Source organism: Trichechus manatus, unplaced genomic scaffold, assembly GCF_000243295.1.
Source record: "Trichechus manatus latirostris isolate Lorelei unplaced genomic scaffold, TriManLat1.0 scaffold00035, whole genome shotgun sequence".
Classification (NCBI taxonomy): Eukaryota; Metazoa; Chordata; class Mammalia; order Sirenia; family Trichechidae; genus Trichechus; species Trichechus manatus.
The window spans coordinates 19,814,032-19,837,091 of record NW_004443971.1 but is presented as its reverse complement, the minus strand read 5'-3'; the positions used below and the strand labels follow the sequence as shown (position 1 = coordinate 19,837,091).

Here is a 23,060-nt window from a genome sequence, read left to right as displayed (position 1 = left end):
CTCCCAAGACTATGGCCCCTGGATACCCTTTTAGCTCGGTAATGAAGTCACTCCTGGGGTTTGCCCTTCAGCTGGGGAGTGGACGGGCCCATAAGACAAAACGAGACCAAAGGGGCACACCAGCTCTGGGGCAAGAACTAGAAGGCAGGAGGGGACAGGAAAGTTGGTAATAGGAACCCAAGGTCTAAAAGGGAGAGTGTTGACATGTCATGGGGTTGGTAACCAATGTCACAAAACAATATGTGTACTAATTGTTTAATGAGAAGCTAGTTTGTTCTGTAAACCTTCATCTAAAGTACAATAATTTTAAAAAATCGATTAAAAAAATGTATTCCTAGAACAGACCTGTTTGCAGAGCAACGGAAGCTCACAAAATTAACTACATCTATTTCCTTACAGTGGGATTTTATCTGTTATCTGTAAAATGAAGTAATAATATTTTTTTGCTGTGAGGATTAAAAACAGTATGTGTAAAATACCTGACATGCTTGGTGCAGAAAAATACACCTTTGGTAAATAGTAGGTATTGTATAATTTTTTAATTTTTGCATTTTTCTAAGTTTTTCTTTTTAGAACATAAAATGGTAGTGTTGCTAAACCTACCATATACCAAGTTATAGGATGAATTTAAATATTTTTCCTTTAGACAACATATTCAGAGGCAATTTAGTAACTTATCTTCATGCATTTCCTTAAGCCCCCATGAGAAGATGTGAAATACAAAACTCTGAGTATATAGGATACTTAAACAGCTGTTTCAATTCACCCCATTGCTCAATGCACAAATACCTGCGAAAAAGAATATGGAGAAAAAGGAACTTGAACGAGCCATTTTTGCTTCTTATTAGCAACTGTGTCAAAAGGTTTGACGAATGAAGAGTTAAAACTTATCATTAGAATGCAGCCAGCTATGTATTTGATCAATGAGTTTATTTGAGGTGGCATGAGGGGTGGGAAGAATGAAGTTCTATAATTTTACCCTCAACTATGTGTAAGCTTAATCTTAATATTTTTATTTTCTTGTAGATTCCTTTTGCAATAAAAACGACACCAGGTGCCTCTCAATTTCTTGCCAAAATAATTCTACATGCACTTATTTTTCAAAAGACAACAATTGCCGTTGTTCAGACACAGCCGGTAATTTGGACAAAGACTGTGACAACCTAAAAGATTCTTGCTTCTCTAAACCCTGTCAGCAAAATGCCTCCTGTGTGAACACCGTAGGAGAGAGGGGCTTTCTGTGCAAATGCCCTCCTGGCTATAGTGGGGTGACCTGTGAAGCTGCCATTAGTTCCTGCGGTGCAAACTTCTGCCAGCACGGAGGTATTTGCCATCACGACCCTGTTCACCCCATCTGCATCTGCCCTGCTGGGTATACCGGAAGCTTCTGTGAGATGGATCACAATGAGTGTGCTTCCAGCCCTTGCCACAATGGGGCCTTGTGCCAGGATGGAATCAATGGCTATTCCTGCTTCTGTGTCCCCGGATATCAAGGCAGCCACTGTGACTTGGAAGTGAATGAATGTGTTTCAGATCCCTGCAAGAACGAGGCTGTGTGCCTCAATGAGATAGGAAGATACACTTGTGTCTGTCCGCGAGATTATACTGGTAAGTGTGATTACGTCTCAATCCTCCATGATGCAGTTTTCTCTTTCTTTAACATGTCAGCAGCAGAGGTGACATTTTATGTCTCATCCAATTGTTTATGAAAATAACCAAGTTCTTGACAAGCATTAATCACTAGATAGAAAGCTTCCAAAACTACTAAAAATTCACTGAACTTTCAGTGTTTTTCTACTGTTACTGTTTTAAATAGAGCTCTATATGATTTAAAACTTGGATTCAATCTACGATGGGTGGGCCTGGTGAACCATTTGCTGTGCAGTTCACTCTGACACATGGCAATCCCAGGGGTGTCAGAGTAGAAATGTGGCTGATTTTCAGAAGTAGATCACCAGGACTTTTTTTCCAAGGCACCTCTGGGTGGACTCAAACCTTCAACTTTTCACTTAGTAGCAGAGCACATTGACTATTTACACTACCCAGGGTCCAGACTAAGACAGACAAGGAAGAAGGACATAGCAGTCTACTTCTGAAAAAAAAAAATTAGACAGTGAAAACCCTGTGGATAGCCACAAAACACTGTCTGATATAGTGCTGGAAGATGAGCCTACTCAAAATAAGACTGGGGAAAAGCTGCCTCCTCAAAGTAGAGTCAACCTTAATAACATGGATGGAGTCAAGCTTTCAGGACCTTCTTTTGCTAATGTGGCACTCAAAAGGAGCAGCTACAAACATCCATTAGTAATTGGAATGTGGAATGTATGAACTATGAATCAAGGAAAATTGGAAGTTGTCAGAAATGAAATGGAACACTTGAAGATCGATATCCTAGGCATTAGTGAGCTGAAATGGACCGTAATAAGCCACTTTGAATTGGACAATCATATGGTTTACTATGCTGGGAATGACAAATTGAAGAAGAAAGTCATCGCATTCATAGTCAAAAAGAACATTTCAAGATCTACCTTGAAGTACCACGTTGTCAGTGACAGGATAATATCCATACGTCTATAAGGAAGGCCAGTTAATATGACTATTATTCAAATTTACCATCAACCACTAATGCCAAAGATGAAAAAAACTGAAGATTTTTATGAACTTCTGCAGTCTGAAATTGATCAAACAAGCAGTCAAAATAGATTGATAATTACCGGTGACTGGAATGTGAAAGCTGGAAACAAAGGCGAAGGATCAGTAGTTGGAAAATACGGCCTGTGTGATAGAAATGATGCCGGAGATAATATGATAGAATTTTGCAAGACCAATGACTTATTCATCGGAAATACCTTTTTCCAATAACATAAACGACAACTATGCATGTGGACCTCTCCTATAGAAAACACAGGAATCAAATTGACTACATCTGTTAAAAGAGACAATGGAAAAGTTCTATATCGTCAGTCAAAACAAGGCCGGGGCTGACTGTCGAACAGATTGTCAATTGCTCATATGCAAATTCAAGTTGAAGCCGAAGAATATTAAAACAAGTATGACCTTGCGTATATTCCATCTGAAATTAGAGACCATCTCAAGAATAGATGTGATACACTGAACACTAATGACCAAAGACCAGAAGAGTTACGGGATGACATCAAGGACATCATACATGAAGAAAGCAAAGGGTCATTAAAAAGAAAAACAAAAGACAAACGGATGTCAGAAGAGACTCTGAAAGCTGCTCTTGAATGTAGATTTGCTAAAGCAAAAGGAAGAAATGATGAAGTAAAAGAGCTGAACTGAAGATTTCAAAGGGCAGCTCTAAGAAGACAAAGTATTATAATGAAATGTGCAAAGACGTGGAGTTAGAAAACCAAAAGAGAAGAACACACTGACATTTCTTAAGCTGAAAGAACTGAAGAAAAAAATTCAAGTCTCGAGGTGCAATATTGAAGGATTCTATGGGGAAGATAATAAATGACGAAGGAAGCATCAGAGAAGATGGAAGAAATACACAGAGCCACTGTACCAAAAAGAATTGGTCGAAATTCAACCATTTCAAGAGGAAGCATATGATCAAGAACCAATGGTACTGAGGGAAAAAATCCAAGCTGCACTGAAGGCATTGGTGAAAAACAAGGCTCCAGGAATTGATGGAATACCAATTGAGATGCTTCAGCAAATACATGCAGCGCTAAAAGTGCTCACTCATCTATGTCAAGAAATTTGAAAGATAGCTACCTGGCCAAATAACTGGAAGAGATCCATGTTCGTGCCCATTCCAAAGACAGATGATCCAACGGAATGTGGAAATTATTGAACAATGTCATTAGTATCACATGCAAGTAAAATTTTGCTGAAGATCATTCAAAAATAGTTGCAGTGGTGCATCGACAGGGAACTGTCAGAAATTCAAGCCGGATTCAGAAGAGGATGCAGAACAAGGGCTATCACTGCTGATGTCAGATGGATCTTGGCTGAAAACAGAGAATATCAGAAAGATGTGTTTGACCTGTGTTTTATTGACTGCAAAAGCATTTGACTGTGTGGATCATAACAAATTATCAATAACATTGTGAAGAATGGGAATTCCAGAACACTTAATTTTGCTCATGCAGAACCTGGTATCTATGTTTTTGTCTCCCTTGACCAGAGTGCTAGTTCATAGAGGGCAGAAGTTATGTCTTACATTTATTCTTTATCAGTATGTTTTGAGTGCCTATTATGCACAGTGTTTGTGAATAATGATTGCTTAATAAACTGTTACTAAATTATTTGAATTCTCTAAATTCTTTCCTATATTTATCAGCATATTTCCTAAGAATGAAACTGAGGTAAATAGGTATTAAACTAGGGTTTACCTTCTCTATTACTTCATGATTGATTGCAGAATGCTTGTGTCAAGTGGAAAATTATTTCATTGAATGTCTTCTAATTCCAATACTATGCTAAAAGTTATGGGGTATATTAAAGTTTACAAAACAGTAGCTACAGTAAGAAAAGCTTCTTATTTATATGCCATATTATCATGTCCATTCTCTTTAATTGAGTTATGGCAATTGAATGTCAAAAATATTTATTTTTAAATGAAAAAAAAGAATTGATTTTTTTTTTTTTTTTTTTGTGAGGCTGGTTTGGGATTGCTTTTATTTGGCTACATTTAAAAATCACTACAGTTCATGAGGAGCCCTGGTGGCGCAGTGGTTAAAGAGCTCGGCTGCTAACCAAAAGGTCAGCAGTTTGAATCCACCAGCTGCTCCTTGGAAACCCAATACGGCAGTTCTGCCCTGTCCTGTAGGGTTGCTATGGGTTGGAATTCACTTGATGGCAACGGGTTTGGCTTTTTTTGTTTTAAAGTTCTTGAAGATAGTATTTTCTATTTCCTGCTGCTAGTACAATATTGTGAATGGTGACCAAAAAGAATCAATATGAGACCAAATTAATATTTCAGCCAATTAACTTACAGTATTCAGGAAGATTCTTGTAAGTGCAAGAGCACAGCTTGAAAAATGATGTTTGACAAATGTGTGTTTTTTTTTTCTTTTTATATTTTAATTTAATTATATTGTAATGAATCCTTCAGTGGTCTAAATTTAGGCAAAAAAGTTGTCAAGGGCGAATTCCAAATGTGAAATGTAGTAAAATTCCACCATAAGGCACTTCATTACATGCTGAATTCATTTATACTGTGAATTATATCATATCTCTGCTAGTTCCAAGGAATGTTTGTGCCCTTTTCTCAATGTATCAGTCAAAGTTCACAGCAAGGATGCATTCCTTGCCAAACCCTGATATAATGGCATCCTTCCCTATTGCACTATGTTCTTCCCTTGCTTTCTAAAAAATTAGCTAAAATTTATCATTTTAACTTTTCAGGTTATATATATATGTATGTATGTATATATCTTACAAACAGAATTTAAATGAGAGACTCATAAGGCACTTAATTAGATTTATTATTATCTGGTTAGGTTTGTTCAGATACAAAAGATGGGATTGTAGCTTGATCACCAATCTAACAGAAAGACCTGCATCCCGATAGCACGTCAGTAGTTCTTAACCCTGAATGTCCATTAGAAATTACCCAGAAAGATCTGAAACAGAGATGCCTGGATTCCACCTTCAGAGAGTCTGATTTAATTGATGACTCTAAGGGAGCCAGAAATTAAGTTTACGTGAACTTAATTTGGAAACTTTTCTTACACTATCACCTCATTTAGACACACAAGGAGGCTTGTTTACTTCAGTCATCCCATAGTTACCAGTGGTTGTGGCAACTCAGGCCGATTAATGAGCAACCCAAAGACGACCTATAGAAGCAGGGGAGAAGCCAAAGCTGAGAAGGATAGACCATTAGCAATCAGCATGGATGCGCTGAAGGCTCAGGCTCAGCCTAGACCTCCCGATGAATCCTGGAAACTGTATTACAACGACCCGACTGCTGTGTGCTACATCCAGATTTAGAGTGATCATAAAGAAACTGGCTTACAGGAAAAAGCCTGTGTTCCTCTGAGCTGCAAAGTAAGAAAATGTAATAAATTTTAAAAGACAGGAAGGTGGGAGGGAAAAGGAACAGTAGCACATGGAGAGAGGGTTCACGCAGCGCGATGCTCTGTGCACTGCACCCGGCTTCACGAGCTGTGATTCATGAACCACAGAAATGGGCTCAGAGAGGCACTGAAGATACTAGCAAAAATCTGCCTAGCATAAGCAAAACTCCAATTTAAGATGAAAATAAACAGCTGCAAAAGATTTTATTTTTTAATGAAGGGAATATTTGCTCTGAGCATGTGGCTCCTTTTAGTTCAAGTTTATGCAATGAATCATTCCAGAATTGAGGACTTCCTTCATATTAGCCAGATCGACTAATGTACATTTTTCACGTTAAAAATGCCATGCCTGCAATATGAGAAAAAGAAGGCTGCAAGAGGCCAGGAAAAGGCCAATTGGATGTATGATGAAGCCAACAGCATAGGGAGATATCTTATTTCCTCCCTTACAAAGTAAACCTTTGGTATAAAAATAACCCTTGGAGAAACAGGAAAAAAAAAAAAACTACATTAAATTGACATCAGTTGTAAGATGCATCTCTATTTTAGAAACAGAAATTTATTAAAAATTCCATTTTATATTCAAGGAAATGGATTAGGAACTTTTTTTTCCCCAGTCACAGCAAACATCAGCAAAGAAGAGATAGTCCAAAGGCAGCTAAAATAGCCAAAACAGAAAAAATTTTAAGAGAAGTCATAGAGCTGAGCCTAACAGGCCCATCAGTTTTTGTTTTACGAAGAGGAGAAGAAAAATTGGACAACTCAGTCTGAACCAGGGCTTCGAACCGGTTCATTCTAGTTTGAGCCCCTGCTGAGAATTTTCAGTTTCACCCCAGATACAGTATGCTGAATCAGAATCTACAGTTTAACAAGATCCCCAGGTGATTCTTATAAGATTCTGATTCTGTATACTGTATCTGGGGTGGAACTGCAAATTCTCAGCAAGGGATTGAACTGGAATGAATCAGTTCAAAGCCATAGTCTGAACAAATGCAATCACACTAAGCACTGTAATCTCAAACGCATATTGTCCATTTAGAACAGCATGTATTAAACCAGTAAAATAATTAATATCTAAGCTAACAAAGGAACTAAGCTTTCAAAAAGAAATTTAATGTTTCTTTAATTATTTTGTTGTGAGGATTTCAAAGATGGAAAACAAATACTTACGGCTCAGTGATTCTTCTCCAAAGACGAGAAGTTTAATAATCAACTTATTTTCCGAGAGTCTCTATGATTGATATTCAAGGCATAGTGCTGGTCACTTTAAGTGGAACTAGAGATATGTGATAATTACTCCATTCTTCAAGAGTCTCACAGTTAAGTTTGGAGTTGGGAGGACACAATAAGTGTATATGGGAAGATGCTAACAATATAGTGCTGTATAGCATAATCACATAAGTAGTAACAGTTCTCCTTGCTCTTATAGTAATGGTTATGGGTGAGAGAGTGCAGAGAGGTGCTGTAGAATAGTTGTGGTCTACACAGAGTTCAAGTACGCAGGTGATGGCACTCCAAGAGAGAAAACCAACGTCATTTGGGTGACCACTTTACAGGTGTTAGTGAAGAGAGTTAGCAGCCCTCGTGGTGCAATGGTTAAGTGCTTGGCTGCTAACTGAAAGGCTGGTGGTTTGAACCCACCTAGCGGTTCTGCAGAAGAAAGACCAAGAGATCTACTCTCTTAAAGATCACAGCCTAGAAAACTCTATGGGGCAGCTGTACTCTGTCACATGGGGTCACTATGAACAAAAATTGACAGCACCTAACAACTAACAATGAAGAGAGTGACATGATGAAATCAATGTTTTAGGTAGTTGACATTTTAGGTTTCATCCAATCTCAAGTCTGTGTGAAGAGGCAGCACGCAGAATGCATTGAAGAGGGTGACAGTAGTAGACTATTGCAATAACTCAGGTCTGAGCTATTAGGACCTGCACTGGGAGAGTCATGGGCATGAAAGTGAAGGACAGGTGTGAGGGTCACCCGGAAGAAGACTCATTTACCATTTATCAAGGCCAGAATATTTAAAACCTCATGGAAAACTTAAAATCTTTAATATGAAAAAAGAAAGCCTGAAAAGTTCAACTGCCGTTTCCAATTTAATGAAATTATTACATAGATCAGTGGCTCGCAAACAAGCGTGCATCAGACTCACCTGGAGGACTTGTTAAAATATAGGACTTCTGATTGAATAGGTCTGAGGTGGGGCCCAAGAATATACATTTCTCACAAGTTCCCAGGTAAATGAACACTTTCTTTTATAAGGATCAGCACAAAGCCACTTCCTATGAGGCAGAGGTTAAAGATGTCCCAAATGTCTAACTTCTCCAAGCTGCTGTACCACTCCATCATCTCTAACATCAACTATTCCCTCTCCCCTCAGTACTCTCCCTCCCATCTTTGGGTTCTCTAATTCGCTGCAATATCTCACAGAACTCACGAACCACATAAAGGAAATGGCTCACTCATTCGTGGAGGTTCGCCAAGTCCAAAATTCATGGGTCAGGCATAGACTTCTCCCTGGCCATCAGTCTCTACCCAAATGCACTCAGCTTTCACGCACTGTGGGCTGGAAAGCCTACTGTGCCGTCTCGTGTGGGTCGCTCCTTCTTTGGTGGTGGTGGACTCTCCTCTTGCTCTGGGATTGGCTCTGTTTTAAGGCAAAACTGACCAATGCCCTTGGTAGGCCACAATTATTGCACAGCCTCACTCAATTACCTGGGTGGGAGTCACAAGACCATGGCTAGGAAGGCCACACATAAAGTTATTAATCGCACTGCACCAGGGGATGTTGATGCTGAAGGTTCAGGGACCACACTTTGAGAGCCACTGATGAAAACAATTATGTGGATTTGCATGTGACATTCTTTACTCTTACTTCAAAAAGTCCGTGAAACAAGGAAGAGAACAACAAAATGTAATTTTTATAGAGAGTATTTTTTGCTATTATTAGGTCCACCTATATACATGGTATTGGAGTCCCTGGGTGGTGCAAACAGTTAACGCGCTTGGTTGCTAACGAAAAGGTGGAAGGTTCAAGTCTACCCAGAGGTGCCTCAGAAGAAAAGCCTGGTGATGTATGTCTGAAAAGTCAGCCATTGAATACCCTGTGGAGCACAGTTCTAGTCTCACACACATGGGACTGCCATTAGTCAGAGTTGACTCAATGGCAACTGGTTTGTTTCGTTTTGGTATACATGGTATGGATAAAGTGTTTATTGAATTTATTCAGCCATTGATTTATTCAACACATATAGTAAGTCCCCAGATTCTGAACATCTTACTTACAGACAACCCATATTTGCTCTTTAATATTATGTAAATTAGCCCTCACTTTGAAACAATTGAACCAACCCCTACTCACAACAAATTCTTCATCACAATCACCTTCGCTTGCTGCACATGCAGATTTCAAATCATTGAAAAGATTCTGATTTAGTATATCTGGGGTTGAAATATAAATTCTCAGCAGGGAGTCAAACCAGAATAAACCGATTGGAGGCCCCGCTTTTCTTGCACTAAAGGCTAAATAAGAACTGTATGCACCCGTTCCAACTTAACTACAAAGTCGATTTAAAGACACACTTAAGAATGGATCTTGTTCATAACCTGGGGACTGCCTGTGTATTGAGAACCTACAATGTGTCAAACACTGTTCTAGGTTCTGTAAATACAAGAGTAGAGAAAGGTGATGAAAATGCCCTTACATTCTAAAGGGGAGAGATTGACATATACAAAATATGAGGGTGAGGAGAGAGGGGAAGGGGAAGAAGAAAATGTTCTATATCTCACTTTGGTGAGTGGCATCTGGGGTCTTAAAAGCTTGTAAGCTTCCATCTAAGATATATCAAATGGTCCCATCCTACTCAGAGCAAAGGAGAGTGAAGAAAACCAACGACACAAGGAAAATACTAGCCCAAAAGGACTAAAGGACCAAATGAACCAGAAACTGAGGCCAGAAGAACTAGATGGTGCCCAGCTACCACCAGTGACCACCCTGACAGGGAACACAACAGAGAGTCCTGGACAGAGCAGGAGAAAAATGTAGAACAGAACTCAAATTCACATAAAAAGACCAGACCTAATGGTCTGACAGAGACTGGAAGGACCCCCAAAACTAGGGCCCCTAGATGCACTGTTAACCCAGAACTGAAACCATTCCTGAAGACTACTCTTCAGACAAAGATTAGACAGGACTATAAAACAAAAAGTAATACTTGTGAGGAATGTACTTCTTCGTTCAGTCAGATACATGGGACCAAATGGGCAATTCCTGTCCAAAAGCAGGATGAGAAGGCAGGAAGAGACAGGAACTGGTTGAATGGACACAGGGAACCCAGGGTGGAAAGGGGGAGTGTGCTGTCACAGTGTGGGGATTGCAACTAATGTCACAAAACAATATGTGTATAAATTTTTGAATGAGAAATTAACTTGATCTGTAAACTTTCAACGAAGGACAAAAAAAAAAAAAAAAAAAAACTGGCCAGGGGTTAATATCTAGAATATACAAAGACTACTTGCACATCAGCAAAAATTGGAAAAGATGTGAATCGTAGGTAAATAAAGGACATCATGTTTTCCCTGAAAATAAATACATAAATAAGCAATAGCTGTAATATATAGTAGGCTAAAAACCAAAAAAACAAACTCATAGCCTTTGAGTCAATTCCGACCCATAGCGACCCTATAGTTCAGAGTAGAACTGCCCCATGGGGTTTCCAAGAAGTGGCTGGTGGATTATGAACTTCTGACCTTTTGATTAGCAGCTGTAGCTCACCATTGCTCTTAACCGCTGTGCCACAAAGCTGCATATAGTAGGCTAGATAGTGATAAATTCAATGGAGAAAAGTAAAAAAAAAAGGGGGGAGAGGGTTGGAGATTGAATTTTCAATTGAATGGCCAGGGAAGGCTTTGCGGAGAAGGTAACAATAGGAATAAATTTCTAAAGAGGTAGGAAAGAGAGTCAAGCAGACGGCTTGTGTAATAGCGTTGGTGGAGGCACAGCAGGTACAAAGGCCCTGAGGTGAAGAGTTCTTGGCATGTTTGAGGAGCAGCAATGATGTTGGTGTGACTCCAGTGGAGTAAGCAAAGGAAATAAGACCAGGCAGATAATGAAGGCTGACTGTGTAGGGTCTTGTAGGCTTTTGTATTGACTTTGGCTCTTCCTCGGCATGAAACAGAAAGTTATTGGAGTGTTCTGAGCAGAGGACTGAAATTATTTGACTTACATTTTAACAGAATCGCTCTGCTTGTTATGTTGAGCATATACTAAAGAACAGCCCCAAAACCAAAAAGCTGGTTGTCGTCGAGTCGATTCCAACTCATAGCAACCCTATAGGACAGAGAAGAACTGCCCCACAGGGTTTCCAAAGAGTGGCTGGTGGTTTCAAACTGCCAACCTTTTGGTTAGCAGCCAAGCTCTTAACCAAAGAAGAGCATAGGGTGGAATTAGGGTGTCTAATGGAGATTAATACAATAATCCAGGTAAATTTATTTAATTACGTGGGGAAAGCAAAAGAGAAGTACTAAATTTTAACAACAATACATTTTTTCTTTAAAATTTAAGATAGAAATTGAGCACTTTCCCCTGCCTGCTCTCTCTTGCCCCCTGGTGGCCATGTCTAGATTATTCGGGACAGGTCTCTCCTTTAGAATAATTCTAGCAACAGTGCAGTCTTCCTTAGTAGTTTGTATCAACCATATTCTCATGCAGTGTCTTCCATATGCACAACTGAAACCTGTTGTACCTCTTTGGATTACATGACAGTTATTCACTTAGAGTTTCCATCAAAACCTTCTTCTTTTAATTACATTTCATGTTCTCTGAGCCTTCTTCAAAAGTCCTTGTCCATTCTGATGTATAAATCTAAGAAATACAATACAGGCAGTCCCTGGATTCTGAACCAGTTCCTCTCCTAAATCTGTCTTTAAGTCGAATTTCTACGTAAGTCAGAACAGTTAGGTACGGTTCGCATCTAATGTCAGTCAAATGTTTGTCTTAGTATATAGTATACCTCTCTGTGCATAAAAAACATTAAATCCTTTCAGATATACTGAAACATTTAAAAAATAATACAATAATAATAATGATCTGATGCACGTTGCAAAGTAGCTCCTGTTTGTTTTTATGAACCACTGTATGTACCTTGAATTTTTAATATAATAGGCTTTATGGGGTTTGGTTTTTAACTACGGATTGTACATAAGTCAGATGTTCGTAACCATGGGGCTGCCTGTATAGCTAACTCTGACAATTGTCATTAAACTGACATTTATCAAAATGCATAAATTGAATTTCAGTCATTTTTGAGATTTGAATCTAGGCTTGATATTCCATCTTTTCTAAATAACGATTTTTGTCAATTTTGAAGATACCTGTGACAAATTACATGGATAAGTTAATGGTCATGGGGAGAGAAATAATTCTTGGAAAATAAAACTATTAAATGGAGATTTGAATTCTAAAAACCGTCCATAAGGAAAAATATAAGCTTATTTAATGAGAAATAATATTTTATTATTATTATTGCAATTATTATTAAAAGTTTTTTTTTTACTGAAAGTATTTTCTGGCTACAAAATAAATATATAAAACATTTGATAAACTTGCATCAATTTACTGTAAATAATTATTAATAAATTGTCCAAATTTGTAATCAACTTACTCAAATATAGCAGTTTAAAGGACATTTAAATATCGATTCTCTAGGCACCTTCTTAGATATTTCAAATATCATTCATTATATAAACCATAAAAATATCTTTTTGATCTAAAAGGCAAATAATATGTAATAATCAAAAGAAAAATCCTGAATTTCACATGTTATATTTTTATTTTATTAAAGGAAAATGATTGTTTTTCTATATGCCCTTAATTATAAAATCGTTTTTTGTAGTGAGTGCCACATGAAGAAAATTAAAGACTTGTTCAAGGTTTTGCACAGAACTGTAGCCATTTCAAGTAGTTTTCATGAAGAAATGAAGTTTCTGGCTTTTGTCAAGTGTTTGTTGAGTGAGTGCACGAAATAACAGATATTACTCAGCAGATATTTATCAAATGACTTGAAATGCACAGGACATTGTCTGGACCTTGGAGACATAATGGTGACTAAGAGAAAATTTATCCCTGCTCACAGTTTATTCGCAGAGCCTGCATGTAAACAAAAATTAGAATCCCTGGCTCTGTGAACCGAGTACTGAGGAAGTACAAAGAAGGGAGCTGGTGATGCTGTTTGGGGTCAAGAAATGCTTCATAGAAAAAGTGGTCTACCAGCAGAGCAAAACTGCCTCTCTTGTAAGATGTAGAACTGGATACTCCATTTTTCTGACATATTATTATTATTATTATTATTATTATTATTACTATTATAGCAAGCTCAATAGCAAGGAAAAGGATAGTCGAGATGTTTTAGAGAGAATGAATGTGTCTTCTTTTCCATCATATTTGCTCTGATAATCAGTTTGTGGTGTAGCTAGTAGTTATGAGAAGCATCTGCAGATTTAAACTCTCTCTTCCGTATGTGCTAATCCTCTTAGAAGTGCCTACCTAGGAGGGGATGAGTTGAAAAATATACGGTAAGATGAAGGAATGGGTATGGTGAAAAGAACTTGGAATTTGGAAGCAGCAGACTGGGATTCCAGGACCAGGTTTTGTTTTCTAGTGGTATGATACTCGATAAATAACAATAGGTCTGAGCTTCCATTTCCTTGTTCTAACATTGTTTTATTTGTTGTTGATTGCTGTCGAGTCAGTTCTGGCTCACGGCAACCCCAAGTGTGCAGAGTTGAACTACTCTAGGATTTTTAAGGCTGTGCCCTTTCAGAAGCAGATCGCCAAACCCGTCTTCCAAAGCGCCTCTGGGGTTGTCTGAACCACTAACCTTTGGGCTAGTAGTGGGGCACTTAACCTGCCCCACCCAGTTCACCTGCTCTAACATAGGCATGATAATATTACCTAACTCTCAGGGGCTTGGTAGGGATGAAATGCTTTAGTAAAAGTTATTTCATAAGCTATTTAGGGCTATGAAAATGCTAATTGTTACTAGCTTTGTATTTTCAAAGATTGCTAATACTACCAACACTATTTAAACAATGTTCGCTTGTATTTTTTACAGCTATCATTTTTCTTATGCTTGTATTATTTTCTTTCTTGACGATTACCAGAACCAGATTTAGGAATACATTAACTGAAGGTCATAATCTCTCTGCTCTGCTTATGAGCTGAAACTGAAATATTATAATATGTCTAGGCAAGAATTAAATTTTGAACCTGCCATGCCGTGAAACACAGGTTTTGAGAAATTATTAAAATTTTAACATCTCCAAATTATAACAGGAATAACAATTATTCTAATGATGAGAAATATAAGACATTTGTTATGGCTGAAACATAATTATAGAAGTGTGAAATGTATAATATTGACATATTTAACATAAAATACAAATATTGCAATTTCCCAATAAGCTACCCAAGAAATTTACAATATTAAGTGAGGCATAAAACATTCATAAAAGTAGAGTATTTTTCAAACATAGCATCTTAGAGGCTCCGAAATGGGTTACTCTGACTTCTTAACCTTGATAAATGTTTTACCATTTTCATAGATTTAAAAATATACAGATATATGTATACACACACACACACACAATAGGCATAGTAGATTGAGACAGTTGTGACTATTGATCTAGAAAAATAATTTTGAAAATGTGTCATGTTTGGTAAAGTAGAGGTCAGCAAAAAAGAGGAAGACCCTCAACAAGATGGATTGACACAGTGGCTGCAACAGTGGGCTCAAACATAGCAACGATTGTGAGGATGGTGCAGGACTGGGCAGTGTTTCGTTCTATTGTACATAGGGTTACTATGAGTCGGAGCCAACTCAATGGCATCTAATAACGACAACAACAAGTATCTAGCCAAACATTATTATGCTCATTTGGCTCTGTGAATCAGAGCAGAAAATCATCCAGCCTCTTTTCATTACTCTAGAATGTTAAAAAGATCATAACTTTGATATGAGGAAAGCATACTGTAAATCACCAGTTGTAACTGAAACCCAGTGCGACAGTTCCTCTTTGTGCTTGTGTCCCAGATTTGCACTGGTAACTGTTGTAATTGATGCACCATACATTATTCTTTAAGGAATTCAGAAATAGCATACATAATTCTTATTCAAGACGAAAATATTGTATATAGAGGCTCATTAGAAATCAAATATATTGGGTTGTTGTTGTTGTGTGCTATCGAGTCAATTCCAGCTCATAGCAACCGTATAGGACAGGGAAGAACTGGCTTAAAGGGTTTCCAAGCCTGGAAGTCTTCATGGAAGAAGACTGCCACATCTTTCTCCCACAGAGCAGCTGGTGGGTTCGAACTACTGACCTTTCAGTTAGCAGCCAAGTGCTTAACCACTGTGCAACCAAGGCTCCTTAATATATTGGATGGAATCTGCAATTTAGGATGATAATCTAATACTAAAAACCAAAAAAACCAAACCTGTTGCCATTGAGTCGATCCCAACCCATAGTGACCCTATAGGACAGAGTAGAATTGCCCCATAGGGTTAAGAAGGAGTGGCTGGTAGATTTGAACTGCTCAGCTTCTGGTTAGCAGCTGTAGCTGTTAACCACTGTGCCCCTAGGGCTCCATTTTACATGAAGCTGTGTTACAAATTTAACTTATAAATGTCTGTTTGGCAAACCCAACCCACCAAACGTTTGGGGACAGAAATATGGGGAAACACACACCCTGGCTGGCTTCTCTGTGATACAGGGGAGAGCTTTGGACGGGAGGAAAGCAATGCTGAGTTTACAATAGATAATCCTGCCTACCTTGACTGAAACTTGTTGCACTTAAATTCTAATACTTTGGTGTTACTTTTATTGGGTACTAACCTGACAGCTTTACCCCTCAGGCAATGATATCTCTTACCAGATAACAAGGTTAGGATGGGATGTGGGGTAGGAAAGGTTCCAGCTCTTCTCTTACAAAATGGACTCTCCCTCCTCACATCAATTAATATGGTCTACCATAAAAGAAAAGAAGGAGAAAGAAGTAGCAAGAACGAAAGGAAAAGAAAAGAGCGTAAAATAGAAAGGAGGGAGTGAAGAAAGAATCAAGTTAAAAGGCCTTTGAAGAGGCTAAAAGAGAAGACAGTGAGTGCCTTGTCAAGAAAACCAAGAGGAGATGGAATGACCTTTCACTTTTAATTAATTATGGCACTCAGATGATTTGTCAGGGAAATTGCTTCTCTACCAAAGACAATGGCTAGGCTTGGGAAGTTCTCATCATTTTATTCTTTCACCTAATACTTTAGGAAAATTCATGTGATTTCAAGTCTTCCTAGAAAATATCTGAACTTCTTTTGACAGTTAGTGAAAATCGGGTAGCTCAGAGTGGACCTATCCCCGACGGTCAGGAATCTGACATTTTAGGTCACCATGTATAGCTGTCACCGTGGATATTAGCATAGTCTTATCTATCTTAAGTTATCAAAGTGGGCAGAGGAATTCTTTCTCCACCCTTTCCTGTTCAATACATTCCTCTTTGGGTGTCAGGTTCCTCGGATCCTGCTTTTTTCTTTCTGCCATGTTTCTCTTGTTTCATATAGAACTGTTAACAAACTCCAACTCATTTTTGGTTCTAAGTTGCATTCTTGTGAAAGAGTTTTATAATTAAGAACTTTCCAGTTCTTACACAGCCTGCCCCAGAAGGCTACTCACTGTAACTGCATTCAATTTCTATTGCTACCTGTCGTTTTAATGGCTTAGTGACGTTTTTAATAACACTAGCTGTAAAAAGAAGATTGCCAAATAAAATGGACCACACAGTTAAGGTACTTTTTTGAAGGTTGATTGATTGTGTATATTTAATAGCTGTCTGCCAATGACAGCAAACATCCAAATGAAAAATGAAAATTGTAGTCAGCTATACAGACGCTTTATCTATGAAGCCAAACATCTGGAGATTCAAAAACATCTGGATGACTGACTGGACGTTTCACTTTTCCTCCGCTGTTTTGGCATCATGCAGACGTAGACCAAATCACTTTTGCCTTTGTTAGTAGCAGTGATAAACTTCAGTTAGAATCCTGCTGTTAAGCAACGTCAGGATTAAAACAAATAAAATCACTCTGAAAATTAGTAGCTGTTTTTTTTTTTAAACTTGAAATTGTATTTAATCTATTGAAACACATTCTTATACATGGATCAGATTACTTTAACACTGAAGTCTTTGAACTGCAACCTGCAAATGGAGCTGCATCATTTAAAATAATGGTACATAAAGTAATTCTTAAACATTAAGAAGCAATCTGTTACATCGGATTGAAACACAGATTAATATGTGCATGTTACTTGAATTTTGAAAGATAAAATTTAGAAAAGAGTTAACAAATTTTAAACCAATGGTTTGGCTTTGTATGTTAATAATTCCCAACAAATATAAATGACTAAAACACCAAAGGGTAGAACCCAATGGCATACAAAAATCGTGAAAGAAAACAATTACTGCTTTTTCTTTGGTAAACATTTAGTAGGTACAGATACTCTTCTAAGCACTTTAGAACACGTTTAATTATAATGATACTCCTATGAGGTAGTTAGGATTATTGTCTCCATTTTTCAGGTGAGCAAACTGAAATATGGCGAGATTAGGAAACTTGCTCAAAGACACACAGCTAACAAGTGGCTGTGACAAGCTCCCAACCCAGGCAGGCTGTCTTTGAAGTCTAGGCTTTTAACCACTACTCTACAGGCTGCCTAACTAAACTAAATGTTTAAAAATAATTTACCAGCAATGACCAATCCTTTCTAGGCTTCCAGCAAAATTACAGCTGACAATAACTTTGTTCCAGAAATGACTTATTTGCTTCCCCAGAATACAAAGCCGCAAGCTGTTGTATGCAATAATTCTTTGCGACTAACAGCTGCTCTGCTTTGTGCAACTTCCCACTAGCATGCCAAAATGTGCTTAACAATTAATATTAAGGAGGGAAGTTATTTTGGGTAACATAGCATTTGACAAGCTTTGGTAAATAAAGAGTTGCCAAATAGCTAAAATATTTAACACTTGGCTAAAATGTTTCTCTTTTCTGTGCTGACTCTTTTAAAAGGTGTAAACTGTGAATTGGAAGTTGATGAATGTTGGTCGCATCCCTGTCTAAATGGTGCAACTTGTCAGGACGCTCTGGGGGGTTATGTCTGTGCCTGTGCCCCTGGATTCCTAGGTGACCACTGTGAGCTCAACATGGATGAATGTGCCAGTCAGCCGTGCCTCCATGGTGGGCTCTGCGTGGACGGAGACAACAGGTATGTTCTCTTCCACATTTGGGAATTGGCTTAGACAGAACTCACTGACCAAGAACATTGTCTCACTCTGGTGAATTAGGAGATCTCACAGTCTCAAGATTTTATACTCTAAATCAAGAAAAATTGTAACATTGTTCAGATTATAGCCAAAAATGCATTCTTTGGAGGTCATCTGTCCCCAAAATAAGGATTGTCTAGGTCACTTATCAGGGGTCCCTGGGTGGTGCAAACAGTTAAGCACTTGCTATGACCAGAAGGTTGGAGGCTTGAGTTCACCCAGACGGGTCTTGGAAGAAAGGCCTGGTGATCTGCCTCCGAAAGGTCATAGCCATAAAAACCCTATGGAGTAGGTCTACTCTGACACACATGGGGTCGCCATGAGTAGGAATCGACTTGAGGGCAACTAGCTTTATGGTTTTTCCTTTAGTAGTTTAGAACTGCTTTTATTACCCAAAAGTCCCAGACTTTCAATTCTATGAAATAAACCTGTTACAGATAGGGAAGGTACAAAAACAAAGCTAGAGATTATTCTGTGTGCAAACATATGATTGTCTCTATATAGCAAGCATGTAAATCAAGTGGTAAAAAGTAAATCCTTTAGGAATTTTATATAGTGTTGGCAAGGGCACTAATATTGAATTTCCAGGTATCTGGAGAATTGGGTGAATACTTTTGAGAAAGCAGAAGAAGGATGAGAAGTAGACATCTGATTCTTTGGTGTTTCAGCCAAAAACAACAATAATAAATTACACTTCAATATGATGGATATAATACATTTGGGTAATGGTAGTCGAGTTCACATAAAATATGTTGAAAAGAACTTTCCAGTACTTATTTAAACCACAAATACTGAATTCTCAAATGCATAACGATTTTTAACAGCATTAGTACTTAACATTATCTTCTTAAGATGGACATTAATGTTTCCATATTACAAATAAGGAGTCTAAACTTCAGGCTAGTTAGGTGTCTCCCACAAGGTCACACAGTTAATTCTTTGCAAAAGAAAGAACTAGAATCTGCTTTTATTTAGTAAGCGAGGCATAATTTGTCTCAAAGCTGTTTTTAAAAGTGAATCAAACTCAAAAAGAGAACAATAAAAGGCATGTGTGCTTCAAACATATTCAGCAAAGTAACAGAATTTTAAATAGAGCAATGCAGTTGTTCGTTTCTTTTGTAAACTACAAAACATGACTTGTAACCACAATCCAGGTTCTGCTTCTGACTTTTACTTATACCTAAATCATGCTCCAGTGACATGCGGTAATTCCTGGAAGCAGGTAACTGGCCACCGCAAAGACAGACAAAATCAGAATGGAAGTTTTCACACTAGAATTCTAAAAGAAAAGGAGGCACCCCTAGTCATAGTTTACTGTCTCCAGAAAATCTCTGGACAGAAATTACCCAAAGTTTTTGACTCCTGTGGAAATGCAAACAGACCAAGGCCATAACCTTGTCAGCTTTTATGTTCCTTACTTGAATGTGACGTGAATAATGTGTCCGTTTTACCCTTTGTTGTTTTTAGGTGCCCTCAAGTCGATTCTGACTCACAGTGACCCCATGTGGCAGAGTAGAACTGCCCATAGGGTTTTCTTGGCTGTAATCTTCACGGCAAGAGTCTTGATGGTGCAGTGGTTAAAGCACTTGGCTGCTAACCGAAAAATCGGCAGTGGTCCCGGGAGAAAGATGTGGCAGTCTAGTTCCATAAAGATGTAGAGCCTTGGAAACCCTAGGGGGCAATTCTACTCTGTCCACAAGGTCGCTATGAGTCGGAATCAACTCCAGGGCAGCAGGTTTGGTTTAGTTAATCTTTACAGGAGCAGATCTCCAGGTCTTTCTCCACCGGAGCAGCTGGGTGGGTTTGAACCACTGATGTTTTGGTTAGGAGCCAAGTGTTTAACCGTTGCGCCACCAGGGCTCCTTTATTTTACCCTTATCTCTCTTATTACCTGCTATTCTACTTTTATTTAACTTTGGGAAGAGAATAATCACAAGGACACAAATATGACCAGACTGTTTTCCCACAACAAAAAATTAACATATTCACTATGAAGCATTTGGAAACAGGAGAAACTAAGCATAAAAAAATTTCTTGTAGACCAAAGGAATTATGCAAATGGCCTTTAATTTTATGAACTGAGTTTCCCCTAGTCAGGAAGCGGAGCCCTGGTGGCACAGTGGTTAAGAGCTGGCTGCAAACCAAAAGATAAGTAGTTCGAATTCACCAGCCCCTCCTTGGAAACCCTGTGGGGCAGTTCTCCTCTCCTAAAGGGTCGCTATGAGTCGGAATCGATTTATGGCAATGGGTTTGGTTGGATTTTAGTCAGAAAGCACCTTGAGTACAAGGCTTTTGTCTCTAATGTCTTATAAACAGTAAGTTTTTAGTAAGTATTTTTAATCAAACAAATGAATTAGTGACTAGAGGATTTCTAACTAGCAAGATGTACAAAAAGTATAGTCACTCATTACATTTGGCTAATATTTCAGATGTTAATGAAGTTCTAATATCTGTGTGGAGCAATAGGTTAAGCGCTCAACTACTTATGGAAAGGTTGGCCATTTGAACACACCCAGAACTGCTGTGGAAGAAAGGCCTGGTGATCTGCTCCTGAAAGGTCACAATCTTGACAACCCTGTGGAGCACATTCTGCTCTGTACACACAGGGTCACCATGAGTTGGAATGGACTCAATGGCAACTGGTTTGGTTTTGGAATATCCGTGCTCAGTGGTAAATACACATAGAGTTATGGTGAACATAATTGTTTTATCTTTTCTCCCAGCCTCTTGTTTTAGTAGTCTCTAGGTGGCACAAATGGTTACGTACTGGTGTGTTGTAGGGTTGCTATGAGCCAGAATCAACTCAATGGCAATGGGTTTTGGGTGGCACAAACAGTTAAGTGATTGACTACTAACTGAAAGCTTGGTGGTTCAAACCCCCTCAGAGATACCTTGGAAGACAGGTCTGGCGATCTGCTTCTGAAAGGTCACACCCTTGAAAATCCTATAAAGCAGTTCTACTCTGTACACATGGAGTCGCCGTGAGTCGGTATCCACTCAATGGCACCTAACAATGACGACAGACCCTTGTTTTACCAAAACTAAGCTAAACTGAGTATGCCCATCTATGTTTTTACAATACTAAAACCTTGAGGAGATCTCATCTAAATTAAAAGCCCCCTCTCAATGAAGTCAACAGCTTCCGCCATCACATGTTTATCTGACTGGGGCTGTCAGATAATCCCAGTAAATCGACAAATGATCAGAAATACAATGCTAAAATATTTCTGTGATCTAAAAATAAGAGAAAATCTTAAGTCACAATTGATTTAATAAGATCTTTTCCTGATTTTTTTCATAATTTATTGTTTCATTGTTCATAAAGAGTTTTATTAATGGGCCCTGTAAATAAGAGAATACCACAATGGTAGAGATCATTCTCTACTGTCTTCAAAAATATTAACAATTTTGTTTAGTACTACTTAATAGAAATTTATTCAGTGCCTTCTGATGCTTGAGATAGAGAGTTCTGTTCTTTCATGCACTTTTAATTATCACAATAACCCTCTGACATGAGTACTATTATCTTCAATTTATGGATGAGGAAACTGAAGTAAACAATCATGGCTTCCAGATCATCTTACATGAACCAAAAAAACCCAAACCCGTTGCGTTTGAGTCGATTCCGACTCATAACGACCCTGTAGAACAGAGTAGAACTGCTCCATAGGGTTTCCAAGGAGTGGATGGTGGATTCAAGCTGCTGACCTTTTGGTTAGCAGCCATAGCTCTTAACCATTGTGCCACCAGGGCTCCATTTTACATGAAGCTGTATTACAAATTTAAAAAACAGATAAATGTTCTCTAATGATAGGTCAATAACTTTCCCCATGAGATATTCATCTGACTGGAACTGCCAGATAATCCCAGTAAATCTACAAATGATCAGAAAAATTCAATGTTAAAATATTCCTGTGATAAGACATTATCTAATAAGACATTAATATGAAGCTCGTGATGCTTTCAGGCCTACAGAGGTAATTCCCAGGGTTTCGATATAAATATTAAGACTGTACCATGGATCTCAGGTTGATGGACAGGTAAAGAGGACAGAGAAAAGATAATTTATCTCAATATGACCAAGAGTTGACATGAGAATTTCATTTTACTCTCCAGATACAGCTGTAACTGCATGAGTAATGGATTCACAGGGACGCACTGTGAGACCTTGATGCCTCTGTGTTGGTCAGAGCCCTGTCATAATAATGCTACATGTGAGAACAGTGCTGACAATTACACTTGTCACTGCTGGCCTGGTAAGTAACAAAATACCTTCCACCATTTTTTTTTCTCTTAGAATAGAAACAAATCTTTTGTATAAAAGAGAAACTAAAATTTACTGTTGTTAAAGGTTTAAAACCAACTTTCTTCCAGTTATCATTGTTGAATTGTGTTTTTCAATGTTCATACACACCTACTGCTATACTAAGCATTATCTAAAGTAGGTTACCAACCTGCCCAATGAGCAGAACCCTCTGGAGGAAAGAAAGGGGGAAAACCAATGGAATGATAGAATTCAGCATCTTCACAGAGAAAAATTCACTGGCAGCTGCTTCCTTTGCCTCTAAAATATTCTCTTAGACACCTGGAATGTACAGAAACCCATGGAAAAAGGTTGAAATCTAGGAGCTTGTCTTACAATT

The 23,060-nt window shown here is 38.2% G+C and overlaps 1 protein-coding gene across 1 annotated transcript in view; it reads left to right on the top strand.

Annotated features, from left to right (window-relative positions):
* The first annotated feature begins 484 nt into the window (after positions 1-484).
* CRB1 (crumbs cell polarity complex component 1) overlaps positions 485-23,060 on the top strand; it is a 176,721-nt gene continuing 154,145 nt past the window's right edge. Inside the window, exons 1-4 of the mRNA XM_004375361.1 lie at positions 485-512; positions 1,027-1,608; positions 18,164-18,359; positions 22,534-22,673. Coding sequence (XP_004375418.1) covers positions 485-512; positions 1,027-1,608; positions 18,164-18,359; positions 22,534-22,673 — 946 coding nt within the window. The remainder of the gene's footprint in view (positions 513-1,026; positions 1,609-18,163; positions 18,360-22,533; positions 22,674-23,060) is intronic.